The sequence below is a fragment of the Macrotis lagotis genome, chromosome 1 (assembly GCF_037893015.1).
Source record: "Macrotis lagotis isolate mMagLag1 chromosome 1, bilby.v1.9.chrom.fasta, whole genome shotgun sequence".
In the NCBI taxonomy this organism is placed as follows: Eukaryota; Metazoa; Chordata; class Mammalia; order Peramelemorphia; family Peramelidae; genus Macrotis; species Macrotis lagotis.
Genome location: NC_133658.1, coordinates 811,857,321 through 811,869,351, shown reverse-complemented (window position 1 = coordinate 811,869,351; position 12,031 = coordinate 811,857,321). Strand labels below are relative to the sequence as shown.

Sequence of the window (12,031 nt, the reverse complement as noted above, 5' to 3'; positions counted from 1 at the left end):
TACTTGTTTTATATTTTTATTTTTTTTCTCATGGTTTTTTCCCTGCCTTTTGTTCCGATTCTTCTTTCACAACATGACTAATATGGAATTATGTTTGTTTGTTTAAGCAAGGCAATTGGGGTTAAGTGACTTGCCCAAGGTCACACAGCTAGGTAATTATTATGTGTCTGATACTGGATTTGAACTCAGGACCTCCTGACTCCAGGGCCGGTGCTCTATCCACTGTACCACCTAGCTGCCCCTAATATAGAAATATGTTAAACATGATTGTATATGCATAAGCTATATCAGATTACTTACTATTATGGGAAGTGGAGACAGAAGAGGAAATAGAAAAATGTGGATTTCAAAAGCTTCCCAAAAAAGATGATTTTTGTATGTAATAGGAAAAAATAAAATAACATTCAAAAAAAGAAAAATTCTATTTACCTCCAGAGAAAGAGTGGATGAGAAATGCAAATCAAAACATATTTAACTTTATTTTTCTTGTGGGAGGGGTTGGTCTATTTTTTATTTCACAACATAGCTAACATGGAAATTATGTTTTGCATGACTGCACATGTATAATTAGCATTAAATTGCTTGCCTTCTCAAGGAGGAGTCAAGGGAGGGAGGGAGGCAGGGAGAGAATATGGAACTCAATTTTTTTTTTTTGTTAGGATTTTGCAAGGCAAATGGGGTTAAGTGGCTTGCCCAAGGCCACACAGCTAGGCAATTAAGTGTCTGAGGCTGGATTTGAACTCAGGTACTCCTGACTCCAGGGTGGGTTCTCTATCCACTGCGCCACCTAGCCACCCCTAGGAACTCAAATTTTAAAAAAAACAAATTTAAAAATTTAAAAATTTAAAAAAGAAAATATAAAAATTCACCCCCCCCAAAAAAACCCAAATGTCACGACAGATATTTTTACATAATGTGGTATGAGAAATATAACTGAGTTCAACATGAGCTCACCACGGAAGCAATATTAGTGAGGCAAATTTGATCCATAGGGATTCGATGAAGACTGGCCTTTTCTCGGAATTCATCCAACTGACACTCCAGTTTCTCTCTACGTAATCGTTCACCTTCCAATTGGTCTTGTAGTTCTTTGATCATCCTGTCCAAAAGACAAATGAAAAAAGTTTATTTCTATAGTCAGCACACAACTATACTTGTGTGAGAAAGAGGGAATTTAAATGGAGGCAGCAGGAAGGCAGGTCAAAGATGGCCCAGTGCTCCTCTCCCCCAGCATTATTAATGGTCTCCTTAAAGTGAGTTTCTTCATCTTTTTTGTATTATGCACCCATTTGGGCAAGGCAAAGCCTTGGACTCTTTCTGAGAATGTTTTTAAATGCCTAAAATAAAATATGTAGGATCATAAAGGAAACAATATTGAAAGGGTAATCATAATATTTTTAAAAAAGCAAGTTTACAGATCTATAGGTTAAGAGGCCCTGCTTTGATGCTGATCACCCAAACTTCAAGATAAATGGAATAGGGGCAGTAGGTGGCACAGTGGATAGAGCACTGGCCCTGGAGTCAGCAGTACCTGAGTTCAAATCTGGCCTCAGACACTTAATGATTACCTAGCTGTGTGACCTTGGGCAAGTCATTTAACCCATTGCCTTGCAAAATCTAAAAAAAAAAGATAACTGGAATAACTAAGGTTCCAATTAGGGTATAATAAGAGAGGAAAAGGAATTCACTTGCTATAATTCAGCTAGAAAGAGTCACAAAATGTTTAAGTTGGAAAGGAGAAATCCCCTTTATAACTTACCAATAAATCATCATCCAGTCATTTTTGGAAGACCTCCACTGAGAGGTAACTTACTCTCTCCCTGAGCAATCTAATTCATTTCTGGATAGCTCTTATTAGAAAGTTCTTTCTGGTGTCAAGGAAGTCAGAGGATATGATTTTAAATCCTGCTTACTACCTATGTGACCCTGGACAAATCATTTAATGACTGAGCTTCAGTATCCTTCCACATGAAAGGACTGGGCTAAGTGGCCCCTGAAGTAGATTTATAATCTTATAGGTATGATCCTCTGACCTTACATGCACAGCTCCTGGATCTATAGTCAAATAGAGCTGGCCTAGTCCTCTTACCCATGAAATATGAAAATGGCATCTTACACTTCATCCCCATCTGAGGATTTACTTCTCCAGGCAAAACAACTCCAATTACTGCAACCAAGGCTTTTCATCATATTTTTGTCCTCTAGCTCTCCAAATTGTCAATGTCCTTCCTAAAACTTGGAAACCAATACTACATAAAAGTGCAGAGAAGATACAAGGACAGAGTATAGAGATAGCCAAGAAGCTTGCATCTCTTAGTGCAGAGCAGTACAGTTATCCACAATTTTGGATCTCTCGTGACAAGGACAGCATAAGAAAAACACACTCAATCCCCCAGGTCATTTTCAGGTAAACTTCTATCTGATCCTATCTCTGCCATCTTGTCCTTTTTAAGAAGAGCTATTTTCATGGATCCCTGCTGAATTTCATCTTCAGTCAGTCAGTAGCATTTGTTAGTATTCTCTATGTGCAAGTACTGGGGACACAGAAAACAAAATCCAACAATCCCTACCTTCCAAGCATCCTACTGGGGTGACGGAACAAATAATACACAAAATAAATACAAACTCATTTTGGGGGGCACTAAAATCAGAAAAAGGGGCACTTGCGCTTAGAAGTTAAGTTAGGAATTGGACAAGGCCATAGTGAGGCAGAACATCATAATCTGTATGAGAAAGACCATGCAAAGGTATAAAGTCAGAACAGTAAAGAACAAGACCAATTTCACTCAACTGAAGAATATTTGAAATTAAATAACATATAATAAGGCTAGAAAGGTGGGTTAGTGCCAAGTTATGAATAGCCTTAAATGTCAAACAGAGGCATACATATTTGACCCCAGAGGTAATAGAAGTCACTGGAGTTAACTGAGTAGAACTGTATTTCTAACTAACTAGATCAGATCTGTACTTCAAGAATATCTGCTGTGAGTAAAATAGATTAGACAGGAGAGGGTATTGAAGAAAGAAAACCAATTAGGAGGTATGTAATAGTCCAGATGACAGGTGATAAGGGCCTGAACTGAAATAATGATCATCTTATTAGAGAAAAGAGAACAGACATGAGAAACTTCTTGAAAGTAGAATCAACAAGTTTGGCAACTTACTAAATAGTGAGATGAGAGAGAATGATGAGGAAAAATGACCATGAAATTGTTAAGCTGAGTTAACTAAAAGGATGGTTGGAGCTCCTAACAAAAATAAGATGTATGATTTTTATTTAAAGATAATGAGTTCTGTTTTGGAAATGTTGAGTCTAGGATACCTTTTTGATTCCAAGTGGGAAATGCCCAATAGGTGATGCATGACTAGAGCACAAAAAAAGAGAACTGAATTAGATTGAGTCCAGTACTTCAGCCTGTCAAGCTCTTTTTGAATCCTGCCTTCCTTATTGTTTGAGTGTGTTAGCAATCACTCAGGGGGTACAATGAGTGTTACTGTTCTGTCAAAATGTCTGGCGTGAGTGGGCACATTTCCTGCTTCACCATATTTGGTGACAATATTTGGCTGACAAAATAAAAGGTTATTTTGATAACTGTCAAGATCTTTTTTTTCCTTGTTCCACTCTATCTCAACCCACAAAGGAATGTCAGTCTCCTATACTCTATTGTTGCTGTAACAAGATGAACTTCTTGTTCTAAGGTGCCATTGCCCCACTTACAAGGTTTGGCCATTAGCTGTGAGTATCAACAGATGATATCACCTATCCATTGTCTTCTAAGAAACCCCACTTTGCCTTTTAATCAGGTACCCCTGAGGGAAAGGAAAAAGTAGTAGGTGCCAAGCAAATCAAACCACCTCCACCCCCTTGACCATCCTGTCCCCTCAGGTCCTAGGACCTTGAATCCAAGAGCAGTGTTCTCAGCCATCATCCTGGGAAGTAGTGCCCCTGATTATTGCACTGATGGAATGAGAAATCCATTAAGATCGATCATCACCCTATGTTGCTGTTAGGGTGTTCAATATTCTTTTGGTTCTGCTCATCTCACTCAGCATCAGTTCATGCAAATCCTTCCAGGTTTCTCTGAATTCCCATCCCTCCTGGTTTCTAATAAAACAGTAGTGATATATATACATATATGTATATATATATATATATATAATCACATATTTTATATATATATGAATATATACATTCCATCACATATATATGTATATATACATACACACACACACACACACACACACACAAATTGTTCAGCCATTCCCCAATTGAAGGACACTCATTCATTTTCCAGTTCTTTGCCACCATATACAGGACTGCTATGAATATTTTTGTACAAGTGATGTTTTTACCCTTTTTCATGATCTCTTCAGGGTACAGACCCAGTTGTGGTATTGCTGGATCAAAGGGTATGCACATTGTTATTACCTTTTGGGCATAATTCCAAATTGCTCTCCAGAAATGTTGGATGAGTTCATAGCTCCACAACAATGCATTAGTGTCCCAGATTTCCCACATCCATTCCAACATTGATCATTGTCCTTTCTGGTCATATTGGCCAGTCTGAGGGGGTGTAAGGTGGTACCTCAGAGATGCTTTAATTTGTATTTCATCAGTAATGATTTTGAGCAATTTTTCATATGATTATGTATAGCTTTGATTTTCTTATCTGCAAATTGCCTTTGCAAAATCTCCTTTGAACATTTGTCAACCGGGGAATGGCTTATTGGTTTTTTTTTTTTTTTTTTATAAATTTTACTCTGTTCTCTCTATATATTATTCATTCTTTTATTTTTAAATTTTATTTTATTTAAGGCAATGAGTTAAGTGACTTGCTGAAGGTCACACAGCTAAGCAAATTATTAAGTGTCTGAGGTCAAATTTTTTTTTTTTTAGGTTTTTGCAAGGCAGACAGGGTTAAGTGGCTTTCCCAAAGCCACACAGCTAGGTAATTAAGTGTCTGAGACCAGATTTGAACCCAGGTATTCCTGACTCCAGGGCCGGTGCTTTATCCACTACTTCACCTAGACGCCCCAATCTGTCTGAGGTCAAATTTGAACTGACTTTAAGGCCGGTGGCTCTACCACCATACCATTTGACTGTCCCAATCCTCTCTCTCTCTATCTCTATATATATATTTTATAAGTGAGTCCTTTGTCAGAAACACTAGTTGTAAAAAATTGTTTCCCAATTTACTACATTCCTTTTGATATTGGTTTTGTTTGTGCAAAAGCTTTTTAACTTAAGGTAATCAAAATTATCCAGTTTGTTTTTCATGATGTTCTCATTCTCTTCCTTGTCATAAACTGCTACTCTTTCCATAGATCTGACAGGTAAACTATTCCTTGTTGTCCCAGTTTACTTATGTTGTCTTTTATGTCTAAATTCTGTATCCATTTTTATCTTATCTTTGTTGTTAGGGTGTGAGGTATTAGTCTAATCCAAGTTTCTTCCATATTAACTTCCAGTTTTCCCAGCAGTTTTTATTGAAGAGAAAAAGAGTTCTTATTCCAGAAGCTGGATTCTTTGGGGTTATCAAACAGCAGATTACTTGTAATTGTTTCCTGCTGTCTCTTTTGGCACCTATTATATTACACTGATTCACTACTCTGTTTTGTAGCCAGTACCAGAGAGTTTTGATGATTGATGCTTTATAATATAATTTAGATCTGATAAGGCTAAGCCATCTTCTTTTGCATTTTTTTCATTAAATCCCTTGATATTCTTTTTTTTTGTTTGTTTCTCCATATGAGCTTAGTTACAATTTTTTCTAGCTCAATAAAGTAATTTTTTTGGAAGTTTGATTGGTATGGTACTAAATAAGTAGTTTAATTTAGGTAGAATTGGCATTTTTATTATCTTACCTTGGCCTATCCATGAGCAGTTGATATTTGCCTAGTTATTTAGATCTGGTTTTATTTATGTGAAAAGTGTTTTATAGTTGTTTTTATAGAGTTTTTGAGTCTGACTTAGCAGATAGATTCCCAAGCATTTTGTATTGTCTGAAGTTATTTTAAATGGATTTCTCTTGCTGCTGTATCTTGCTAGTAATATGTATAGAAATGCTTAGGATTTACAGTAATATATAGAAATGTTGAAGATTTATGTGAATTTATTTTATATCCTGTAACTTTGCTAAAGTTGCTAATTGTTTCCTAGTTTTTTTAGATGATTTTTTTAGGGTTCTCTAGGTATTATCATGTCATTCGCAGAGGGAGTTTTGCTTCTTCCTTCCCAATTCTAATTCCTTCAATTTCTTTTTCTTCTTTTATTGCTGAAGCTAACATTTCTAATACAATATTGAATAGCAGTGGCATCTTTCTTTCACCCCTGATCTTACTGAGAATGCCTCTAACTTATCCCCACTACATATAATGCTTGTTGATGGTTTCAGATAGATACTGCTTATCATTCTAAGAAACCATTTATTCTTTTTTTTTTAATTAGAAGCACAACAGACTTTTTTTTTAAGGTTTTTGTAAGGCAAATGGGGTTAAGTGGCTTGCCCAAGTCCACACAGCTAGGTAATTATTAAGTGTCTGAGATAGGATTTGAACTCAGCTACTCCTGACTCCAGGGCTGGTGCTTTATCCACTGTACCACCTATCCACTCCTATTCTTTTTTTTTTTTTAAGGTTTTTTACAAGGCCATTGTTAAGTGACTTGCCCAAGGCCACATAGCTAGGTAATTATTAAGTGTCTGAGGCCACATTTGAACTTAGGTTCCTGACTCCAGGGCCAATGCTCTATCCACTGCGCCATCTAACCGCCCCGAAACCATTTATTCTCAAAAGCTTTTTCAGCATCTATTGAGATAATCATATGATTTCTTGTAAGTTTCATACTGATATAGTCAGTTATACTCACAGTTTTCCTAATATTGAACCAACCCTGCATTCCTGTGATAAATCCCACTTGGTCACAGCATATTATCCCAATAATAACTTGCTGTAATCACTTTAAGTTTTTATTTAAGATTTTTGCATCCATATTCATTAAGGAAATTGATCTACAATTTTCTTTCTCTGTTTTGACTCTTCCTGGTTTAGGTATCAGTACTATATTATTATAACAGGAGTTAGGCAGAGTTCCATCCATATATAAAATAGGTGGAATTATAACAAATATATACAATTATATACAGTTGGAACCAATTGTTCCTTAAATATTTGATAGAATTCACTTGTGAATACATCTGGCCCTGGAGATTTTTTAAGAAATGACTTGAATTTCTTTTTTCTGGAATAGGGTTTTTTAGGTATTTAATTTCCTCTTCATTTAACCTAGGCAACTTATATTTTTGTAATTATTCATCTATTTCACTTAGATTCTCAAATTTATTGGAATACAGTTGGGCAAAATAGTTCTAAATTATTACTTTGATTTCCTCCTCATTGGCAATGAGTTAACCTTTTTTTCATTTTTGATGCTAGTAATTTGGTTTTCTTTTTTTTAAATCAAATTAACCAAAGGTTTATCTATTTTATTGATTTTTTCATAAAACCAACTCTTGGTTTTATTTATTAGTTCAAGAGTTTCTTGCTTTTGATTTTACTGATTTATCCTTTGATTTTTAGAATTTATTTTTCACTTTCATTCTTTATCTTCTTGTTCAATTCTTCTTGTACAAAATCACTAATATGGAAATGTTTCACTTAATTGCACACATAATCTTACTATCTCAGGGAGAGGAAGAGGAGGAATGGAATTTGGGACTCAAAACTTTAAAAAACAAATGTTAAAATTGTTTTAAAATGTAATTAGAGGAAAAATAAATTATACATATATTAATAAAATCATTAGCATCAACATCACTAAGCCTACACTTCAGTAACATTAAAGTCAAAAACAGGCTATCAGCGGCAGCTAGGTGGTGCAATGAATAGAGCACTGGCCCTGGAGTCAGGAGGTCCTGAGTTCAAATTTGACCTCAGACATTTACTAATTAACTAGCTGTGTGACCTTGGACAAGTCACTTAACCCCACTACTTTGCCAAAAACAAAAACAAACAAATAAACAAATAAAAAAAACAGGCTAGCACAACACTGGTCTTCAAGTTAGAGATCCAAAATCTTAGTTCTACCACTAGATAACTTCACCTATCAGTGAACTTGAGCATGCTCCTATAGAAAGTAGAGATGGGGGCAGTGGTGGCGCAATGGATAGAGCACGGCCCTGGAGTCAGGAGTACCTGAGTTCAGATCCGACCTCAGACACTTAATAATTACCTAGCTGTGTGGCCTTGGGCAAGTCACTTAACCCCATTGCCTTGCAAAAAAAAAGAATAAAAAAAGAGATAATATTTGTATAATATACCTCACAGCATCATTGTGAAGAAAGCATATTGTAAATGTTAAAGTTATATAAATGTGAGTTATTAATTTATTCCATTAAGGTCACCAAATATAATATAAAAATGTAATGAATCTAAAAATAATGGTCTGACTTTATGCCTTTTAAAAATTCAAGGCAAACTGAAATCTATGTGCATCATCTAGGAAAGTATTGCACCCATGTGAAATACTTTGCAAAGTTTCCTGTTTGATATCAGGATCATATTGGAAACATTATAGCTATCATATGCATTTTCTAAATAGAAATTTCTCTTAAAACCCAAATCATTGAGCTAGGGTCAGAGCTTATATGTGGCAGAAAGTCTCTTTTTTAAAAAAAGTTTTTGCAAGGCAATGGGGTTAAGTGGCTTGCCCAAGGCCACACAGCTAGGTAATTACTAAGTGTCTGAGGTCGGATCTGAACTCAGGTACTCCTGACTCCAGGGCCAGTGCTCTATCCACTGTACCACCTAGCCACCCCCAGAAACAGTCTCTTTACGAAGTTACTTCAAAGTAGTCTGAAAGGTCCTGCAGTCCTACCTTCCACCTCCTATCTCCAAATATTTTTTCTACTGTCTTTCTAGGATTTGAATTTTCATAATTAGTGAAGAAGTTAAGACTTTTGTCTTCAGTCTTTGTCTTGTTTTAAAATGGAGAGGACAGGAGAGGAGAGGGGGAGGAGAGGGGAAGGGAGGGGAGAGGAGAGGAGGGGAGAGGAAGGAGAGGTGGGTGGGGAGAAAGAGAGTATATTCTTCCAGAGAAGACTGAAAGTTGCTAAGCAGTGGACCTTGTCACCTCTTCTTCCTACCTCTACTCTGTGGAGAAGAGAAGTAGACAAGTTAATAGTGAGAGGAAAGATTCCCTAACTGTGCAAGCTCACTCCTCCCAAATTCTAGCAGTAACAATCAGAATCATGCTATTAGGACTGCCAGGATATTAAAGGTCACCTACCTGTATGATGTATAAGACTCCTTTATATCATAAATTAACGTGAAAGAAAAGGTAAACAGTTTGCTACAGGGTAAAGAACAATGAGAAAAGAGGACTTACTGTGGTAGGAAAAGGAAAGGTGGAAAGACAAACCACTGCCAACACAATCCCCTAGAGTCAACCTATACTCCCTTGGTGGGGGGATGGGAGTGAAACAAACAGCCCAGGGAGATTGGTGTAGTTCTCTGGTTATGAGGCAGATGCCCCAACATCATTTTGCAAGGGTTCTTTACAACCTTGTCACACAAACTGTGATACAGCCTTGCTATATATTAGATGAGCTCTTGAAAAATTATCAAATTCTTCTCCTTTATCAGAAGTGTGAAGAAATAGAAAGGATTAAATCTAATACCATTTTAGTGGGTACAGGGTAAAAATAATGCTCAACAAGTTCTCAACTAGGATGTGGGAGACGTATCCAAAAACCTTTTTAAATGATTAATCCGTGAGGACATTACCTTTCAGACTCTTGTTCTTCTTTCTTCTGTTTTATGTCTTCTTCTAATATCCCTCCCAGCTGCTTATAGTTACTTTCTGCAATTTTTAGAAGTCGTCTCAATTCTATAACTTTGTCATAAGCTCTTACTGCAAAACAAATGTGGTGTTGTAATCTTGATTAGGTAAGGTCTACATGTGCTTTCTTAGGATGCTATCTCGCCTAGTAGGCATGTCTCCTTAATAACAATGGGGGGGGGGTGGCTAGGTGGCACAGTGAATACAGCATCAGCCCTGGAGTCAGGAGTACCTGAGTTCAAATCCAGCCTCAGACACTTAAAAATTACCTAGCTGTGTGGACTTGGGCAAGCCACTTAACCCCATTGCCTTGCAAAATAAATGAATGAATGAATGAATAAATAAGTAAGCAAATAAATAAATGACAAATGGGGATCTGTGCACAACAAGGGACTAAATTAAGGCCAACTTGAGTGGAGTTTTTTAGACTGACATATTGGGTGATTCAGTTATTATATTACTATCATAAACATACACTATGAATTATCAGTGTTCCTCAGGAAAGTGAAAGAGAAAACAGGAAAGAGTATCTGGTGGTATGACAAATAAAAACCCTACACATTACCACCTTCCTTGTACTCCCCAGGCCCCAGTCAGTAAAGGTCTGCTCTCTTAAACAAATTCTGCTTTCATCTCTAATGCACTTATATATCATTGAGTACTGTCATCATCTATGTATGTACAGCTCCAGATGTTCTATTCTGATGCCTGAACACAGCTATTGCAACATGGAAGCTCTGACAGGTTCTAACATGCTAAGTATGTAGTTGTAAATTTTGCCACTAAGCTATAATTTTTTTCATCATGGTAACCCATGACACATACACAAAAGTCCCATGAGGCTACCCTTCCATGTCCACCATGATAGTGGCAGAGAGATATGAAAAAAAGGTGCAAACAATCAGTTTTTAGATCATTTGCAAACAATAACTGTTGGTCCTCTAAATGTGAGTTCTTTCTCTAATAACAAACCAATGCTATGTTATTAGAGGACCTATATCATGTATATTAACATACTGACAACCTCAGAAAACCATTAAGAATCTTGGAACCAAATGACTTTTTTGCCTTTGGAGAGGTAAATAAAAGATCTTGCAAAATGAACTATTTAAAGTGCTTAAAGTCACAAAGTTACATTATTTTGGGGTCATTTGATCATCCTGCCTCTCTGTGATCCTAATGAGGATAAGAAAAATGATCAAAATAACTCCCATGCATCAACATCTATTGACAAAATTCTCCAAAGCAAGTCTACACATAGACATATATACTTGATGATGAGTAATATCTTCAATGCAAAAGTGGGTTCAGGAAAGGATATTGAAAAATCAGCTTGAAAGAAGTCAACCATCAACTAATTAGAACAAAATTAAAAATTAATACCAAATTAAAAGAAAGGATAAAAAAACATGAAGGTACTGGTTCTAATTACAACTTTAACCTCACCTATTTTAATTAAGATTTTGACTCTGAAATAGAAGAAATATATAAAAGTAAAGATTATTACCATTTTTATAGAAGTTTTTTTTTGTAAGGCAAACGGGGTTAAGTGGCTTGCCCAAGGCCACACATCTAGGTAATTATTAAGTGTCTGAGACTGGATTTGAACCCAGGTACTCCTGACTCCAGGCCGGTGCTTTATCCACTGTGCCACCTAGCTGCCCCTTAATAGAAGTTTTAATTTTGTAAAAGAGGACAGAAAAACGTAGACAACTCCTAAGTCCATAAATATTTGATTTCTCTGCCAAGCAGAGAGATACTATTGTCAAGGAAAACAAATTTATTGGTAAAACACTAAATAAATAATTTCAGAATATAGTGGAAAACAACAACAAAAAGGAAAACAAGCCTTCAAAAGGTCTAGATGAGATCCAACTAAATCAGATCATCCTAAGAACATTTATAAGGGAAACTGAAAAAAGACAGCAATAAGATGGAATTTGGAATAGAGGTATTAGGGGCAGCTAGGTGGCACAATGAATGGATAGAGCCCCAGTCTTAGGAGGACCTGAGTTCAAATCCAGACTCAGATACTTAATTGCCTAACTGTGGACCTTGGGCAAGTCCCTACCTTAAATAAATAAAATTTTAAAAAAAAGAATACATGTATTAGTGTTTCAAAAGAAATTTGGTTTAATCATGTTTTGGAGGCACTGAAGGATCAATTTTCAAAATATTTTAATGATGGAAGAT

The 12,031-nt window shown here is 36.2% G+C and overlaps 1 protein-coding gene across 1 annotated transcript in view; it reads right to left on the bottom strand.

Moving 5' to 3' along the window:
* The window catches only part of ANKRD42 (ankyrin repeat domain 42), an 82,163-nt gene that overhangs the window by 6,766 nt on the left and 63,366 nt on the right, over nt 1-12,031 (bottom strand). The window contains exons 8-9 of the mRNA XM_074217009.1: nt 9,784-9,910; nt 955-1,099 (exon numbers count right to left, since the gene is read on the bottom strand). Of these exons, the coding sequence (XP_074073110.1) occupies nt 955-1,099; nt 9,784-9,910 (272 nt within the window). The remainder of the gene's footprint in view (nt 1-954; nt 1,100-9,783; nt 9,911-12,031) is intronic.